We start from the raw sequence: 20,391 nt of genomic DNA, 5'->3' as shown, positions 1-20,391 counted from the left end.
AAGAGGGGGTTTAAAGGTGTATCTCTGTCATCAACCTATCATCCCATACTATTGGTGATGCATATCACCTTGTCAAAATCAAATCAGATCAAATCAAATATTAGTCACATGCGCCGACTACAACAGGTGTTGACCTTACAGTGAAATGCTTACTTACGAGCCCCTAACCAACAGTGCAGTTTTAAAAAAATATGGATAAGAATAAGAGATAAAAGTAACAAGTAATTAAAGAGCAGCAGCAAAAAATAACAATATATACAAGTGGGGTGCCGGTACAGAGTCAATGTGTGGGGGCACCAGCCAGTTCAGGTAGTATGTACATGTAGGTAGAGTTATTAAAGTGACCATGCATAGATGTCAACAGAGTGGCAGTGGTGTGGAGAGGGGAGGAGCGAGGGGGCAATGCAAATAGTCTGGGTAGCTATTTGACTAGATGTTCAGGAGTCTTATGGCTTGGGAGTAGAAGCTGTTTAGAAGCCTCTTGGACCTAGACTTGGTGCTCCGGTACCACTTGCCATGTTTTAGCAGAGAGAACAGTCTATGGCTGGAGTCTTTGACAATATTTAGGGCAATCCTCTGACACCGCCTGGTATAGAGGTTCTGGGTGGCAGGAAGCTTGGCCCCAGTGATGTACTTGGCCGTTCGCACTACCCTCTGTAGTGCCTTGCGGTCGGAGGCTGAGCTGTTGCCATACCAGGCAGTGATGCAACCAGTCAGGGATGCTCGCGATGGTGCAGCTGTAGAACCTTTTGAGGATCTGAGGACCCATGCCAAATCTTTTCAGTCTCCTAAGGGGGAAAAGGCATTGTCGTGCCCTCTTCACGACTGTCTTGGTGTGTTTTGACCATGTTAGTTTGTTGGTGATGTGGACACCAAGGAACTTGAAGCTCTCAACCTGCTCCACTGTAGCCCCATCGGTGAGAATGGGGGCGTGCTCGGTCCTCTTTTTCCTGTAGTCCACAATCATCTCCTTTGTCTTGATCACGTTGAGGGAGAGGTTGTTGTCCTGGCACCACGCGGCATCAGTCAGTTAGTGTGTGTGGGTGGTACTCCTCAGTTCCCCAGACTGCAGATGAGCTACGGTTTCGGATATGACCCCTATTTTTAGTAGAGTGACCAGACTGTGCGTGGTTTTGTGTGCATCGTGGCTACCTGCCTGCATGTGTGTGCCATTATGAACATTAGGGTCAATTGTTACTAGTTGACATAGATTAGTTTGGATTCAATTAGATAGTACTTTATTGATTCACAGAAATATGTATTAGCTATAAATATTTCACTGTGTCAAAAAAGATCCACAACAAAAATAGAGACATGATATAGACAAAACATCTGATATACTATGCAAGACATCTGATATACTATGCAAGACATCAGGCATACTATGTAAAACATCAGGCATACTATGCAAAACATCTGATATACTATACAAAACATCAGACATACTATGAAAAACATCAGGCATACTATGAAAAACATCAGGCATACTATGAAAAACATCAGGCATACTATGAAAAACATCAGGCATACTATGCAAAACATCAGACATACTATGCAAAACATCTGATATCCTATGCAAAACATCAGACATACTATGCAAAACATCAGGCATACTATGAAAAACATCAGGCATACTATGAAAAACATCAGGCATACTATGAAAAACATCAGGCATACTATGCAAAACATCAGACATACTATGCAAAACATCTGATATCCTATGCAAAACATCCAAAATATTCTGCAAAACAACCAACATACATTCAAATCTTCTGATTTACTATGAAAAACATCAGATATACTATGGAAAACATCAGGCATACTATGCAAAACTTCTGATATACTATTCAAAACATCAGGCACACTATATGCAAAACATCTCATACACTCTGCAAAACATCAGATAAACTATGCAAAACATCCAACATACTATGCAAAACATCTGATATACTCTGCAAAACATCTGATATACTATGCACAACATCAGATGTACTATGCAAAACTTCTGATATACTATTCAAAACATCAGGCACACTATGCAAAACATCTGATATACTATGCAAAACATCTGATATACTATGCAAAACATCAGACCTACTATGCAAAACATCTGATATACTATGCAAAACATCCAAAATATTCTGCAAAACGACCAACATACATTCAAATCTTCTGATTTACTATGCAAAACATCAGGCACACTATGAAAAACATCTGATATACTATGGAAAACATCAGGCATACTATGTAAAACATCAGGCACACTATGAAAAACATCAGACATACTATGTAAAACATCTGATATACTATGGAAAACATCAGGCATACTATGGAAAACATCAGGCATACTATGTAAAACATCAGACACACTATGAAAAACATCAGACATACTATGTAAAACATCAGGCACACTATGTAAAACATCAGAAATACCATGCAAAACTTCTGATATACTATGCAAAACTTCTGATATACTATTCAAAACACCAGGCACACTATGCAAAACATCTCATACACTCTGCAAAACATCAGATAAACTATGCAAAACATCAGATATACTATGCAAGACATCAGGCATACTATGTAAAACATCAGGCATACTATGCAAAACATCTGATATACTTTGCAAAACATCCAACATACTCTGATAAACATCCAACATACTGTGCAAAACATCTAATATACCGTGCAAAACATCACATACTATGCAAAACATCTGCTATCCTATGCAAAACATCCAAAATATTCTGCAAAACAATCAACATACATTCAAATATTCTGATTTACTATGCAAAACTTCTGATATACTATTCAAAACATCCAAAATACTATGATAAACTACCAAAATACTATGCAAAACATCTTATATACTCTGCAAAACATCAGGCATACTATGCTAAATGTCTGATATACTATGCAAAACATCCAACATACTCTGCAAAACATCCGATATACTATGCACAACATCAGATGTACTATGCAAAACATCCAAAATACTATGCACAACATCTGATATGATATTCAACACATCTGATATGCTATTCAACACATCTGATATACTATGCACAACATCAGACGTACTATGCAAAACATCTGATATCCTATGCAAAACATCTGATATACTATGCAAAACATCCACATACTATGCAAAACTTCTGATATACAGTACTATGCAAGACTTCTGATATACTATGCAAAACATCAGACATACTATGCAAAACATTAGACATACTATGTAAAACATCAGACATACTATGCAAAACCTCTGATATACGATGCAAAACATCAGACATACTATGCAATACATCAGACATACTATGCAATATATCTGATATACTATGCAAAACATCAGACATACTATGCAAAACCTCTGATATACGATGCAAAACATCTGAAATACGATGCAAAACATCTGAAATACGATGCAAAACATCAGACATACTATGCAATACATCTGATATACTATGCAAAACATGTGATATACTATGTAAAACATCAGACATACTATGCAACACATCAGCCATACTATGCAAAACCTTTGATATACTATGCAAAACATCTGATATGCTATGTAAAACATCTGATATGCTATGCAAAACTTCCGGCATACTACAAGACATCTGAGAAGACATCTGGCATACTATGTAAAACATCAGACATACTATGCAATCAATAGGTGATAACCATTTTAACAAGTCTTCTAAGTAATCAGCTGGTTAAATAAAGTATTACCAGCATTAGTATCTCACAACACCGAATACTGCAGAGGTATCAACAACAACAGGCTACCATGAAAGCATGGCAGATATTTGCATAGTCTCACCCCACCCAGACAAGATTTACTTGTACCACACGCCTCACACTACCTCATCAGTGTTTACACAGTGACCATTTGCATGCAAACAGCAGCAGTCTGGTGCTAACTGGGCAAACTGCATAGAGGTGAACTGAAGGCCTAATCGATTTCCTGTCTCACTGTAATGCCCAACCCCACATCCACCCAGCCTCTCAATATAGTTTCACAGATGGTCACAGTAAATTTAGGGTTAAGGGTTTTTGCAGAGTCCATGTTTTCCTCTCTCAACTGACCTGAGTGTGTGTGTGCGCGCTTGTGGTCTATTTTTAGCCATCGGGGTGCAGATGTCCTTGGAAATGCTGGAGAAGAGGCTATGGGCCATTACCTTTCAGGTAAGGGAGCAACACACACACACACACACACACACAAACATTCAGACACACACAAACGTACACAGACACACACTCGGCTCTCCATCGATATATCAGACTACTGACACAAATCCATCTCTGGCTCAGTTGGTAAGAGCATGGCAACATCAAGGTCACAGGATCAGTTCCCGCAGGGATCACATACACATACCAAAATGTGTGCACTACATTTCGGATAATCTGCTAAGTGCTAATATTTGATCATCTCTCTGTCTTTCTCCTCCTCTGCCTCTCTGCCTCTCACCTCCACTCACAGCCCAATGACACAGACGTAAGTAAACAGTGACCTTTCACTTTCTGTTGATACAATACATTAACTCCTCTCTCTGATTATGAAGAGGTTATCACACCCTATTGACTCGGCTATAGAGCCAGCCATGTTTGTGTTGATGTTACGGCTGTGTGTTCCAAATCCACATATAGGTCTCTCTCTCTGCTGTCAGCCAGTCACATGATTAATCTGCATCTAAGGGGTGGTTGACCTTCTGACTCACGACCTTGACCTTTATCCTCTCTCTCATCTCTATCTGTCTCTTTCTCTCTCCAGTGTACTGAAGTGGAAGGTGTCTGCCCTCTCACCTGTCAAAGCATTGTGAGTACTGAGCCTATTCTACAGGTTTGGGGTCAGTTACGATTCAATTCATGAATGACAATGATGTTCAAATATTATTGTATAAATGCTAATGATGCTTCATTTAATGTGCGGTCTTCTTTTCCTCCAGGATGTCAACTGTTTCCTTGTGGACAGCAACGGTTTCATCATAGTCTCGAAAGAGAGGTCAGAGGTAAGTGGCCGACATCATGACCACCCAGTGACGCGAACATATTAAACCAATCCATACGGCCATCCTAACACCACCATCAAACACCAGTTGAAAATTCTAAAGTAACCCCTCAACTGTACTATAGTACATCATATGTGGTTTGTTATATAACGATTGCAACATAATAACATGTTTAACCTTTTGATAAGCAGATCAGCAGATCAGGGATCAGCAGATCAGGGGAGGGATAATTTATATAATCACGATCTGGTCGGCTTGACCATGTAAATACACATAAGGTCAGGTGATTGCATCTTAACACTCTTCCTAAGGGACGTGTTCAGTGCTGGTAGCTCCTTAGCAACAAGAAAGAGAGAGGGGGAGAGATCGAGAGAGCAATCGCGAGAGAGCAATCGAGAGCGATCGAGAGAGCAAACGAGAGCGATCGAGAGAGAGAGAGAGACACATTGCGTTGCAGAAAGTAGGTAGCAGGCCAAAACAACATCTGGAGCACTCATAGGATTTGAGAACACTTAGGGTCCTAATCCCTCTTAGACGCATTAGCAGAGACTGACTAACTGGGGCTAAAGGCACCAAACGTCCTGCGCCACCTCATCACTTGACTTCACTGTAAAGAGGCCTTGACTGGATGAGGCTCGCCCTGTATGGATCTGGATCTTGACCCCTATAGCCTGTCACGGCGTAGGTCACGTAGGATACCGGGGACTCATTCGTGGGATGTATTTTGTCCTTGTTGGTCGATTGACCATGGCCTCTTATCACTTGTAATAGGGAGACCTTTTGGGTTGAGGAGGAGCGCGGGCTGGAGGAGAGTGCACAAACACACACACAAACACATAGGCTGAACACACAAATGCACCACATCTTGTTTACCCAAAGCAGGTCCTCGTGTATAAGAATTCCTCAAATTCAGGTCAGTTGTGAAGAGTTTTTTTAATGTCCCAATACCTTGGCATCGGGTCTATGAATTGACATTTAAAACAACACTTGACACTTGAATATGTTTGGTTCAATTTAAGCTTTTATAAAAAAAACACTTGCTACAAAAATAATGCTCAATACACTGAGTGTACAAAACATTAAGAACAGGACATACACTGACCAGGTGAATCCAGGTGAAGGATATGATCCCTTATTGATGTCACTTGTTAAATCCATTTTAATCAGTATAGATGAAGGGGAGGAGACGGGTTAAAGAAGGATTTTTAAGCCTTGAGACAATTGAGACAATGATTGTGTACGTGTGCCATTCAGAGGGTGAATGGGCAAGACAAAACACGTCAGTGCCTTTGAACAGTAGTAGGTGCCAGGTGTACCAGTTTGTGTCAAGAACTGCAATGCTGCTGGGTTCACGCTCAACCGTTTTCCATGTGTATCAAGAATGGTCCACCACACAAAGGACATCCAGCCAACTTGACACAACTGTGGGAAGTATTGGAGTCAACATGGGTCAGCATCTCTGTGGAACGCTTTCAACACCTTGTAGAGTCCATGCCCTGACGAATTGAGGATGTTCTGAGGCCAAAAGGGGTGTGTATGTGTGTGTGGGGGGGGTTGTTATGTCATAATATCAGGGTTCAGATGGAAGGTATCATAGTAAAATGGAGGGATGTATTGCAAAAGGAAATAGCAAAAGGGCATTATACTGGGAAAGATTAGTTAATCTGTGGACATCGGAGGGTTGGAGTTAAAATCAGAATGAATAATGTATTGGCCACTGTGGGTGAAAATCCTGCACTTGAAGGAGGAAATGAAGGAGAAAAGTATAATTATTTAGGAATTGTAGGGTAGGGATAGTAGGGTAGGGGGGAAAAAATATATATAGAAAAAACATTAAGGGGGATTAGAATTGATGCAAACAATTCAATTGATAGAACCTACAATCAATCTGCAATATTAAAACCTCTTAAGCTGACAGTCCCCGAAATCTGGCACTAGAATTACTTAAACATATATTTGATTGATTTTCAACCGTTTTATACGTCAGAAGACAGAAATCCAGACCTTCCTAAGACCATGTAAAGGTCCTCTGTCGAATAAACTTGTATTTGCCCCCCTCTGGTGGTCTGCTGCATTATTACATCGATTTATGTCACTTCACTGAGACATCACGTCAAAGGGGCGGTCCTTAGAAAAACATGTATCCAGCTCGACTGCTTCATGGCACAGACATGGCTAAGCAATCGCTGGGATATGTCTCGAATAGGTAGATCTAAATACACAACTTCCATAGCTCTACTATAAATAATGCGACCTACACTCTTCCTAAAATAAGTAAAGTAATAATTTTGTGTGGAAGTCGCACATTTTTTTTTACGTCAGAGGCAGACACATTGCATATGCTCAGGATGACAAAAGCGAGCCCTTTACATAGCCCTTTTCAATAGGAGGGACACACACTGTTTAAATTGCCCATTTAAATGTTGATTTAGAAATTGAACATTTATCACTAATGTCATGATAAGTTTGGTAAAGTAATAAAGAATGTGAAATGTTTTGGGTAAGATGCATCTAAAACAGATTATAACTATATATGGACATATTATAAAGTATGAAAAGGCTTATTCATTCACTATTTATATTTATCATCATATTTGTTTGTTTTATTATATACTACATCATATGGGTTGAAAAAAAAAATCTTTCTCAGACATAAATTAACAATTCAAAGTGAAAGTCAAAGGTCATAACTTTCTAGGGGGGGAAGCACTACTACATTAATAAAATATTGCCCTCTTGCTAGATTGATGACTACAGCCATAGTGAATCAGTGCAAAACAGCTGTCAGCTCAACTTTAAAGCTGATCTACTCATAAAAGTATTCTTGCTGCAATCTCTGCCAGTCCCCTATGAAATAAAACATTCACTAACATTAAGCCTACTCAGGCCAAACCAAGGATGAAGTATTTACATTTTCCCTTTTAATTGCATATGTTTATGTCTCAGTAAGGCACTAAAGCAAACCTTAGTAAGCAGACAGTATGATTTAGTGCTACCCCGTAACATTTCGCTGAGGTTAGGACTTGTGGAAACACAGAGTATCCCTCCCTTTTTATTCCGAGAGAAGGATTGGGCTGAGGCAGAGCTCTAAATATTTAATCATCGGAGATATGGAAGCAGTGATGACTTCAAGAAATGGGTCATACATAACTTCTTTCAAATGTACCAAGGTACCAATTTTATTTAACCTTTATTTTATCAGGGAGACATACTGAGACCAAAGTCTATTTTATAGATGAGCCCTAAATGACAGAAAATACAACTACAAAATGCAAGCAGAAAGAAAAACAGTCATAAAAAACAAACACATTCATCAGTAATAAGGTCCTCAATCATCTTTCTGAATCGCCCCAGAGGCACCACAACATCACAAATACGGTGCAAGAAAACTAAACGCTGATTTACGTAACTCAGTACAGACCAAAGGAGTTTCCACAGTTAACTATACCTGAGACCGGGTGTGGTAACTCGAATGTCTAAAGTTTAATAATGATGTTATGTACAGTGAGACTTTTTGTAAAAGGGCTTTATAAATGAAAGCAATGTAAACAACCTAAGTGACATCAAAGAGAGAATCCGGTGATGATTGTTCAAACTGGCGCCCGTAAATAAAGTGCAGTGCACTAGGATACACTGCATCTAATGGCTTTAATGAAGTGGCAGCTGCGTTTATATAGATGATGTCGCCGTCGTCCAGGGCCGATAGGAACGTCAACTGAATAATCTGCATTCCACTATTTAGTGAAAGGCAGGACCTATTTATATTCTCAGCTTCTTAACTATCTAATGTATATGCTTTTTAAAAGAGCTTTTCAGCTATACAAATGCCCAGATATTTGTAAGCAGGGACATGATCAATATGGACACCATCCAAAGTACATACAGGGCATTCGGAAAGTATTCAGACCCCTTCACTTTTTCCACATTTTGTTACTCAGTACTTTGTTGTGGAAGCACCGTTGGCAGCAATTACAGCCTCAAGTCTACTTGGGTATGACACTTCAAGGTTGGCCCACCTGTATTTAGGGAGTTTCTCCCATTCTTCTCTAGAGATCCCCTCAAGCTCTGTCAGGTTGGATGGGGAGCATCGCTGCACAACTATTTTCAGATCTTTCCAGAATGTTTGATCGGGTTCAAGTCCGGGCTCTGACTGGGCCACTCAAGAACATTCAGACAGGTGTCCTGAGGCCACTCCTGCATTGTCTTGGCTGTGTGCCTAGGGTCATTGTCCTGTTGGAAGGTGAACTTTCGCCCCCAGTTGAAAGTTTCTTCAAGGGCAGTCGCAAAAACCATCAAGCGCTGTGATGAAACTGGCTCTCATGAGGACCGTCACAGGAAAGGAAGACCCAGAGTAAATTAAATAAATGCTTCACAGAGTTCAAGTAGCAGACACATCTCAACATCAACTGTTCAGAGGAGACTGCGTGAGTCAGGCCTTCGTGGTCCATTTCTGCAATTAAACCACTACCAAAGGACACCAATAAGAAGAAGAGACTTGCTTGGGCCAAGAAACATGAGCTATGGACATTAGATCTGTTCTTTAGATTTTTGGTTCCAACTGCTGTGTCTTTGTGAGACGCAGAGTAGTTGAATGGATGATCTCTGCATGTGTGGTTCCCACTATGAAACATGGAAGAGGAGGTGTGATGGTGCTTTGCTGGTGACACTGTCAGTGATTAATTTAGAATTCAAGTCACACTTAACCAGCATGGCTACCACAGCATTCTGCAGCAATACGCCATCCCATCTGGTTTGCCCTTAGTGGGTCTATCATTTGGGTGTATAAGGGCTGTGTAAGGGCTATTTGACCAAGAAGGAGAGTGATGGAGTGCTGCATCAGATGACCTGGCCTCTACAATCACCCGACCTCAACCCAATTGAGATGGTTTGGGATGAGTTGGACCGCAGAGTGAAGGAAAAACAGCCAACAAGCGCTCAGCATATGTGGGAACTCCTTCAAGACCATTGGAAAAGCAGTCCAGGTGAAGCTGGTTGAGAACATGTCAAGAGTGTTCTAAGCTGTCATCAAGGCAGAAGGTGGCTACTTTTAAGAATCTAAAATATAAAATGTGTTTTGATTTGTTTAACACTTTTTTGGTTACTACATGATTCCATATGTGTTAGTTCATAGTTTTGATGTATTCACTATTATTCTGCAATGTAGAAAATACAAAAAAATAACAAAATGTTGAAAAACTGATAGGGTCTGAATATTCTTCAAATGTACTGTATGCTTAAATCATCAGTTATTTTTATGCATTCTAGAGAACAACATATACTTAGTTTTACCTTCATTCAATACTAATTTCAGGTCAATAACATTTTTCTGTTATACAATAAAAGCACAGTTCAGATAGAGCCTGGTCAACCGTGGGGGCAATAGCATACACAACAGTATCATCGTCATCATTGTTAATGTAAACAGGAAAAAGTACTGGACCCAGAATTGACTCCTGCGGGACACCTTTTGTAATATCCAGGAAACCTGATTTAACACCATCTGTAGTTACACATTGAGTTTTATCTGTCAAGTACATTTTAAACCAGTTTCATGCAGCCTGGTCGAGACCAATTGAGGAAAGCCTGAGTGATCAACAGTATCGAAAGCCTTTGACAGGTCAATGAAATGTTGCCTTTTATCCATACAGTTAACCACATAATTTATAACTATGGATGCAGCAAAGCTAGTGCTATGACCTGGTCTAAAACCCGACTGATGTACATTTACGTAGAATACATTTCAAATATAAAGATCTTAGCTGATAATTAATCAAGGATTCTAATATTTTAGCTTGGCAAGAAAGTTTAGAAATAGGGCGATAATTACTTAGGTCACAAGGGCTGCCACCTTTGTGAAGGGGGAGTACATGGGCCGTGTTCCAAACCTTAGGGATAGCACCAGATATAAGAGTCAGGTAAAAAATATGGGTTAATGATTCAGCATTCAGGGAGGCAGAGAGCTGCAGCAAAAATGGATCATGCATATAAGCCCCAGTGGATTTTTATACCTCAGTCTTAAGCAAGGCATCTAACACATCACAGATAGCAAATTGTTGAAATGAAAACAAAGATTCACTAGAAGTTGATGGGTTAACCGTCAAGTCAGCTAGAGGCTTGCAGAGAGAAGAGCAGTCGATTGACTGCCCAGCATCAATTAAACCACTGCTTCTTTCAAATAAAAAGCCTGCTGAGATAAAATTCTGATTAAAAGCATCACTTATCCCATTATTCTCAGTCATGATACCAGAGTCAGAAAAAAATGCAGGGAAGAAGAGGAATTTGTACACCTCAATGCAAATACTATTTTCTAAAATTTAGAAGGATCACCAGCAGAGTCCAAGATGTAGCTTTCTTAATCGAGATAGTATATCGGTATAGGGCAGCCGCTAGCCTAGAGGTTAGAGCGTTGGGCCAGTAACCGAAAGGTCGCTGATTCAAATACCTGCTGATGTGCCTTGAGCAAGGCACTTAACCTTCATTTGCTCCAGGGGTGCCGTACAACTATGGCTGACCCTGTAAAACAACACGTTTCACTGCACCTATCCGGTGAATGTGACAATAATACATTTTATTTTATTTTACTAGACTATGACTAAGCAGAAACAAAAGTCTAGATGCTGACTACACAACATGTAGTATGTCTGTAATAGATTTGATCAAGGACACTGCTTTGGAACTGCATTGGATTCCCATAATTTGATGGATGCGTTGTTTACAAAGCTTCCCACCGAAACGTTGTTGCAGTTTTATTTCAAAGCATTTCTGACAGGTAAATAGAGCGTCATGTTCCAGAGTTCTCTGGCCTCGGTGACCAAAGTTCACGCTCGGCAAACACACACACACACTCAGCAAACACTGAATCGCTTAAAAAGCCACTGGGAAATTATTTTCCTCTTCTCCCTGTGATTGAAATAAAGTGTCAGCCGCAGTTGGAGAGAAAGGGGAGGAGGAGTGAAGATGACTTGTAAACTTGGACAGTGTTGCTAAAACAAAGTGGCCTTGAATAATTCAGGGGAACAGAGATGTGCTACGGTAAGACAAGAAAGACAGAGGGAAGTGTATACTGTACTTTAGGTTAGCCTCTCTCTGTCATATTGAATAAGCTGTGACACTCATTCACAGACGACAGTACTCTAACGTGACATGAACATGCAGTACATGATAGTGACAGGTGAATACATATAGTAGAGGTACAGAATACAAGATGGAGATAACTGAAAGGAAAGTGTACCCATTTTGAGTGTTATGTCGTTTTTGTGCATCTCCGGGTGATGTTCTATGGATTCCCTGGGTTATTTCATGTTTTCATGAGTATATGAGTTATTGGGTTTAAGCAGGCAGAAATTCGGCCGGTATGACGTAGCACCGTGATAACGTCACTCTCACTACACTGGAAGTTAATAGCAATACGACTTTTAGATTGTGAAAATGTCTCTCATACATGTCCGATTTCAATACTGGCCGATATCAAGGCTCTGGAGGATGTCTTCTCTCAAATGAGCCATTGATCATATGTTTGATAGTCCTACCTCAAGAAATGTGTAATTTAACGGAGGGTCTCTAGCACATGTTTCCAATTGTCTGCCTCTTTAGTCCAAGGTGCATGCATTGCAGGTGCTGTTGCCAGAGATATTATAGAAAGGAGATATAAGTTCCTTCATTCATTGGATTTCTAATGCCTCACCCAGCAGACTGTCGACTAATTGTGTTCACATTGTCATGCTGCGTCACGCGGCTGCTAAGCTAATCGTCTCAAAGTCAGTGCACATGTCGAGAAACATGCTTATTTTTTTCTCCAAACGACATAATGTCACGATTCCAAAGTTATACGAAACTACAGATAGCAAGTGAATTATCTCACGTCTCGGAAAATATTTGTAATGTTTTACTTCTTGTTGACGGAATTTGTGCTAATTTTTGTTTTTTGAGCAGCTAGCGCCCAATACACTCCCATTCACTCCTTGAAGGAGAGCGCCTCTTGTCCCTAAATTGCCCATAATTCACCGCGCTGTCCATTGACGTACGGTAGGCAACGTTTCCCATCTCCTCAAAAGTATATCTTCCGTTGCGAACGTTAGACTCCACTTTGTGCGGCACATCGACGTGCAGGTTGAACAGGGTGAGATTATAGACTCCTAAATTAATAGTACAGTTTGTTTGGGTGATTTTACAGCTAACTAGCTACGTTACATGCTGATATTGTCTTTGGTATTACTCTGTGTAGCTAAGTTTACTAGCTAACTAGGCTACCAGCCCATAAAGACAGCATTGCATTGTGGATTTTGTTGACTTGAGCTGCAACAGATTTCCACAACGATTTTCCATGTTGCTACAACCATAATTTAAAGCCAAAATGAAACATTTGTTTTAACAAAAAATATTGTTCTCACATATTTGTGTTATTTTTAAAACTGTAAATTAAAGGAATGAGTGGTTTTGGGTCCAATGCAGCCATTTAAAAAAATCTCAATTTCAAATAATTTCTCCTTACAGTGATTGTTTTGAATTAAAATGGTCAAAAAGAAACGAAACAGCTTCTTATCAAAGAGCAATTTCTCAAGCAAGAATTTTGTTAGGAGTGGGGTGGGGAAAACTGAAAACCAGCTGTTATTGACATAGAGGTTTGGAACTCTCTTTCTTATTGGTCTATTAACTAATTCACCTACTGGTGATGTCACCAGGCAGGCCAAAACTCCTCCCACCAAAACAAGCTGAAATTTCGGGCGATGCTTTCAAACAGCTCTTACGCTGAAAGTGTATTATCATAATTCTCACAATTTCACAGTATTATTCTAACCTCATAGTGTGAAAATGTATATAAAACGAAGGAAAATCACGTTGACTGCAATGGGCATTTAAGCCACTAGGATCCAATAGTTTATGTTCACGTTGGGTCATGCTGACCATAAAACATGTGAAAGTGCTTGCTAACAGCTTACTGTGACTGCTTACTAACAGGGCAGTTTCCATAAAGTAAGATACAGAATGCCTTTTTGGTGTAACAGAATCTCCCTCGGACTCCATCTCTCTGACTCTGAGGTGATGTATCTTTGCGTAATGATTAAGCTCTGGGGTGACTCAGATCTTAGATATTGTTGTCGTCACTACAGGTCGGACGTTTCTTTGGGGAAGTGGATGGGTCTGTGATGACAGCATTGATCACGTCAGGCATGTTCAAGCAGTAAGAGAAGCTACATTATGTTGGACATATTATACCATTGATTGAACCTATTGCGCAATGTTATATAACCCCTAACTACCTAATTGTTGTGTGTTTGTGCAACAGGGTGTCGCTGTATGACTACCAGGGTATGTGTAGATCAGGACACAGTCATTCCAGTAGTGCTCGGCCTCTGCTCAGTGTAAGTCAAGCCATATAAGCATGTTTTTCAATTGCTTTATCAATTCCTCAACCATGAAGAAGGCACTACAAGTCGAAAAATTGGATGCGTTTACCCATTCAATTGTTAGGAGCACATATACAGTATGTGACTTTATTTACTGATCTTGAATCAATTGCTCACTGACAATAATAAATATAGTTATAACGATTAACAAAATCCAGCAAATCATGAACATTAATTCTAAATGCTCTACTAATGGCTTATGATGCAAGTCATTATAAAATCTCATCTGCTGATTGAATAATATGGTAACTTAGCAGATGCTCTCTTCTTGCTCTCTTTCACCTGACTTACCTGTAGTTTTCTCTCTGTCTGTCGTTCTCTCTCTCTCCGTATCTCCATCTCTCCTTCCTATAGCCTTTCTACGGCCTTGCGGCAGTGATCAAATGGTTCTTTTCTCACATGTTGATGTAAGTATGAGATGCACTTTTTGGGCTGATTTTGGGAGAAATTCATAGTTTTAAAAAACCCAACAACTCTACTTCTTTACAGGTTCTTAATGGAGTTCAACTTCTGTGGGTTGTGGCACTCGGATTACATTGTAGACGGTAAGTCACGCTCTTAATACTTTATGTGACAAAGACCATCGCAAAGAGGATGTTTGCATGCATACCAGTGACGGGAGAGTCACTTTCAAATGAATACATGTTTGTGCTTTCATATTCCCTTGCTGAATCATCCTGCAGTTTTTATACCATGTCTTTTTGTCTCATTCATATGTCATTGTCTCTCATCCAAATGCTGTCTCCCATCCCATTTTCTCACCCATGGTCATCATTTGACTGTATGCCGCTCCCATTGCCATGTTCATCTGTCTGTGGTCCATCGTGAACGGTGCACCATCCATCTCCTCTCCACTGTGATTCCCAAAACACAGCCAAGGCTGGCTACCATACATGTGAGTAGACGGGTGCCTGTAGATGTGGGCGGGTGTACGTACTGTATGTGAGGGTGTGTGTGTGCATTTCTTTGAAACAAACAAAAATTACATTAATGCTGACTTTATCCTCATTAGCCCATAAAGCCAAGAAGGTTGACGCACTGCAGCCGTGTGACACAGAGTATCCTGGCTTCGTGTACGATTCCTCCATCAGAGAAACCAACAGCCTCATCAAATGTGGCCGTTGTCAGAAGTAAGAACCTCCACCAGACAATCAACTCCACTGTGGTGGCGCCCTCTTATGGCCATGATACCTACCTGCAATTATCTGAACTGAGTCTTTTGTATTCCCGAATGGAACTGAATCTTGTTTAACTGAACTTGTGTTCCGGAATGTAACGTTAACGGAATGTGTTGTGTTCCAGGATGTTTGTGGTGCAGGCGGTTCCTGAAAGTAACCTGGTGTTGATGGTGGTCCAGGCGGACTGTGACTGCTCCCGCCAGTACTCCTCCATCACCCTGGAGCCCAAGGAGGTCAAATACAACGCATCAGTCAAGTGTAACAGGATGAAATCTCAGAAAGTCCGCCGGCGCCCAAACTCCTGTCACGCCTATCATCCTAAGGTCAGCCCTCTCCCCTCCTCATTGTGTAATATTGAGTTGATTACTGTCATTGACTACAGGGTTAGCATAGCAGGCATGTTGAAATTAAAATAGGGAAGTGTTTGTTACATTTGAAATGGTATGAAATTCACAGAGATGCATCGTCCAAGTAGATTGTGTCAATCAATATAAAGCAGTATGCTCAAAAGGTCTTGAGGGGTTCTTTGTCAGGGGTAAGGGTGATATGTGTAAAAATAAATGTGCCTATCATGAAAGGTTCTTTACTGCTGTGATGGTTGTGAAGATTTGACAGTACACTACAGGAAACTGGTTGCACTGAAAGTACGGTAAACAACGACAACTTACTGAAGGGTTGTACCAGTTTAAGTGGTTGATGGGTATGTTGACCAAGTTTGAGCACCTCCATTAATACTGTCAGTTCTGTGATCTATGTAAGAGAATGTGACAGTAAAGAGTTGCAGTGTCAAAACGTTACTATGCATTTCACAGTAACTTAATAGCAGTTAGTTGCCTGGAAGTTGCTGTGCATTTTGCAGTCCCTAACTGGCATCCAGCTGTAGGTAAGCTAATGTAAACTTTTCTGATTACAAGATATAGCTTAACATTAGTTGACAACTCCTGAGATTATTAGTGATGAGTACACTTGGGACTCAGCCATGGTTGCCCGAAAACGGACCTTGCTGCCACACCATCAGGTCAGTGAGCATGACCGAGATCAGCCACAGTAACTGTCAATTTTACAATAACTACGTGCAGCAAGTTGAGAGTATATTATTGAAAATAAACATGAACTTCCTGTTGACAAACTGCCATTAACTTACTGCAAAATGCACAGTAACCTCTTAACAGTGCAACTCTTGATTTTCAAAACCTCTTACAAAGTCTGTAGAACTGGGAGTGGACAAATTAGGTGCTCAACCTTCATCAACACAAGATAAAATCACTTAAAGGGCCAGTGCAGTCAAAAACATAATTAACCTGTGTTTTATATATATTTCCACACTATGAGGTTGAAATAATTATTATGATAATGCACTTTTAGTGTAAGAGCTGTTTGAAAAGACCGCCTGAAATTTCTGCTTGTTTGGCTGGGTGTGGTTTTTGTTAAAAGGTTTAACTAGCAAGTATTTTTTTTAAATTGTATTTTAGCAATTCATTTTGAAATGTTTCTATCTTCTTGCTGATTGTAGGAAAATGCCAAGGACTGTGGAGGAGCTTCAGAGATCAGCCTATCGGTGGCCGTCTTCTTGACTTCTCTGGCCACTTCATTGGCCCTCTGAAGATGGACATAACAAGACTCCACCTGTCTTATGGCCGTTCACATTTCCTTTTTGTATATTATATTATTTTATAAAAGACCTTTAACTACATAAAGGACCTACCAATACAGTAGTTAAAGTCAATTCCGGAGCGAGGGCTATTTTCTAGTAAGACTCCTTTTCCCACAATGAGAGAGAGAAAGAGACTCAACAGTCCAAACAAAAGCCACATTTCTTTGCTTGGGACTCTTTTGCATGAGCCATGGGATATGAACTTGTGGAAATGCGAAGCAATGAGAGACTGTTATTTTCATGGAGACACTGATATGGTAGGACGAACCCTGCCCTCTGCTGGACAATCCATCAGATTTTTATACACAGTAACATTAAGCTGTATTGTATTAAAACTCTTTTTTATGTTGAAATGAACTACTGTACCAAAACTGTGTGCTATGAAATAGGAATATTCATATTTTTGTGGTATACTTGATGAACATTTGCAATAAATGTACATTTGTGTTTAGACCGGGAACATGCTGGTGACCATTCCCTTACCATGGGGTGGCAGGGTAGCCTAGTGGTTAGAGCAGTGTACTATCAACCCGAATGGTTGCAAGTTCAAACCCTCGAGCTGACAAGGTACAAATCTGTCGTTCTGCTCCTGAACAGGCAGTTAACCCACTGTTCCTAGGCCGTCATTGAAAATAAGAATTTGTTCTTAACTGACTTGCCTAGTTAAATAAAGGTGAAATAAATAAACCATCAGAACTAAGTCAGAGGCTAGTCTCGTAGGCACTACATATAAAAAAATATGTGGACACCCTTTCAAATTAGTAGCTGCCGCTCTTTCAACCACAACCGTTGCTGACGGGTGTATAAAATTGGGCACACCGCCATGCAATCTCCATAGACAAACATTACCAGTAGAATGGCCCGTACTGAAGAGCTCCGTCACTTTCAACATGGCACTGTCATAGGATGCCACCTCCCAAACGAGTCAGTTCGTCAAATTTTTGCCCTGCTAGAGCTGCCCCAGTCAACTGTAAATGCTGTTCTTGTGAAGTGGAAACGTCTAGGAGCAACGAAAACTCAGCCGTAAAGTGGTAGGCCACTCAAGCTCAGAATGGGATCGCCGAAGTGCGTAGCACGTAAAAGTTGTCTGTCCTTGTCAGTTGCAGCACTCACTATCAAGTTCTAAACTGCCTCTGGAAGCAACTTCAGCACAATAACTGAGTTTCATGAAAATGGGTGTCCATGGCCGAGCAGCCACACACAAGCCTAAGATCAACATGCGCAATGCTAAGCGTTGGCTGGAGTGGTGTAAAGCTCACTGCCATTGGACTCTGGAGCAGTGGAAACGTGCTCACTGGAGTGATGAATAATGCTTCACCATCTGGTCGACAAATCTGGGTTTGGTGGATTCCAGGAGTACGCTACCTGCCCGAATGCATAATGCCAACTGTAAAGTTTGGTAGAGGAGGAATTATGGTATTTGGCTGTTTTTCATGGTTCAAACATCAAACACCTATGGGATGAATTGGAACTGCGACTGCGAATCAGGCCTAATCGCCCAACATCAGTGCCCGCAGCAATGTTCCAACATCTAGTAGAAAGCCTTCCCAGAAGAGTGGAGGCTGTTGGCCTCAGAGGGCACCAACTCCACATTAATGCCCATGGTTTTGGAATGAGATGTTCGACGAGCAGGTGTCCACATACTTTTGGTCATGTAGTGTAGTTCATGATACTGGTATGCTTGAAGCTTTACGAAAGTGGGAAACTGTTTAACAATGACCTATTGTCAAATATAAATCAGAAATTTGTCTTTTTTGCTGTCTTATTTTATTCCCAACCCCTCCAGACAACACACACGCACACACACACAAAAGCTGGGAGCAGCAGAGGGTTATGCGCCTTGCTCAATGGCACAACGGCGGTAGGTGGGACCGGAAATTCTTATGCTAGTGGTTATTGGCTCACTTCTGCCAAATTCTTCCCCTGTGAAATCATTACAAGCAGTGACGGATTTAGGTATAGGCGACATGGACAGCCGCCGGGGGCGGCACGGGGCACCCGCACAAACAATTTCGGAATGGTGACATTTGCGCAATTGGTTTTCTATCGCTCAGTTGCACGTCACGTCAATGATATCATGTCACCATGTGGGACTGTGAGTCAATTAACCTTGTCGGAGTGGGCACCCTGATTCTAGTTTGTGAGCTAAGCAGGCTACTGCCTGGGAAGGTCTCCCACTCAGAAGTACGAGATGGGGCGGGGTAGGTTGATCTCAGGTCTCCCCACTGGAAGTCCGGGGTAGGGAGAGAGGGGAAATCTATCAAATAAGCGCACCTCTAACTTTGTACAGTATTAAATGCAATTAGTAAAATCCGTCACACTACGAAATGCTACCAAATAAACCACAATTAATTCATAATATCGTGAATATATAGTTTACGGACATATTGTTGCATTTATTTCTGGTTTGTGCGACATCTTTAAGAATAAAACAAAACCACACACACCACCAAAGTTAATTGGTTTAGTCTTGACTCTTGGTTGACAGTGTTGGGGGATGGGTAATCTATTGACGCTGGAGTGCCAAATCAACACAAATGCTACATTGTAGCTGGTCCCCTGGCACACTTTAACCCTATGCTTACTTCACCAGCTGACAGTGATTATCTTCTGTAACAAATTCTGCATCAGCCTATCAAAGATCTTAGACTTTATAGCCACCAGCCAAAGGAATTTCTTAAAATTAGGGATATTTTTAACCTCCAATTTCAAGGTTTACTTTTGTTCCACTAGGTCTGCAAAGTGTCGTGTCCCTACAATATTGTATGATGCACCCTTGACTAGCCTACTGGATACTAAATCCAAAAGGCACATGTTGACATATATGACTAAATTTGCCTCTCCATTTCACACATATTAATGTGATTTGACAGCAATAAAGGCATATGAGGATTATACAACATGTAAGTTTATATTCGTACAGTAAAATAAAAGATTAAGAAACTTGTGGCCATGTCAAATAGCTCTACTTTACCCTTTCCTGCTATTACTAATTGGTGGCATGATCCACTAAGGCCCAGAGACAGTGACAAACAACCACTGTGAGTTAGAATTCTCCTTGGGGTGAGGTTTTATTTGAGGTCATCGAGTCAAATAACATGTGACAAAGTAGATTATAAAAAATGCTTATGAAATGTCGT

The 20,391-nt window shown here is 40.6% G+C and overlaps 1 protein-coding gene across 1 annotated transcript in view; it reads left to right on the top strand.

The window, feature by feature from the left end:
* Nucleotides 1-17,711, top strand: part of LOC115134451 (voltage-dependent calcium channel subunit alpha-2/delta-4) — a 71,018-nt gene extending 53,307 nt beyond the window's left edge. The window contains exons 25-36 of the mRNA XM_029668431.2: nt 4,127-4,188; nt 4,484-4,498; nt 4,775-4,819; nt 4,950-5,012; nt 14,123-14,193; nt 14,299-14,374; nt 14,774-14,826; nt 14,909-14,964; nt 15,294-15,314; nt 15,432-15,549; nt 15,722-15,920; nt 17,111-17,711. Coding sequence (XP_029524291.1) covers nt 4,127-4,188; nt 4,484-4,498; nt 4,775-4,819; nt 4,950-5,012; nt 14,123-14,193; nt 14,299-14,374; nt 14,774-14,826; nt 14,909-14,964; nt 15,294-15,314; nt 15,432-15,549; nt 15,722-15,920; nt 17,111-17,200 — 869 coding nt within the window. The 3' untranslated portion in view covers nt 17,201-17,711. The remainder of the gene's footprint in view (nt 1-4,126; nt 4,189-4,483; nt 4,499-4,774; nt 4,820-4,949; nt 5,013-14,122; nt 14,194-14,298; nt 14,375-14,773; nt 14,827-14,908; nt 14,965-15,293; nt 15,315-15,431; nt 15,550-15,721; nt 15,921-17,110) is intronic.
* Nucleotides 17,712-20,391: the final 2,680 nt, after the last annotated feature.

Source organism: Oncorhynchus nerka, linkage group LG9a (assembly GCF_034236695.1).
Source record: "Oncorhynchus nerka isolate Pitt River linkage group LG9a, Oner_Uvic_2.0, whole genome shotgun sequence".
NCBI lineage: Eukaryota > Metazoa > Chordata > Actinopteri > Salmoniformes > Salmonidae > Oncorhynchus > Oncorhynchus nerka.
The sequence above is the reverse complement of the archived record's forward strand: the minus strand, read 5'-3'. Positions and strand labels throughout refer to the sequence as shown.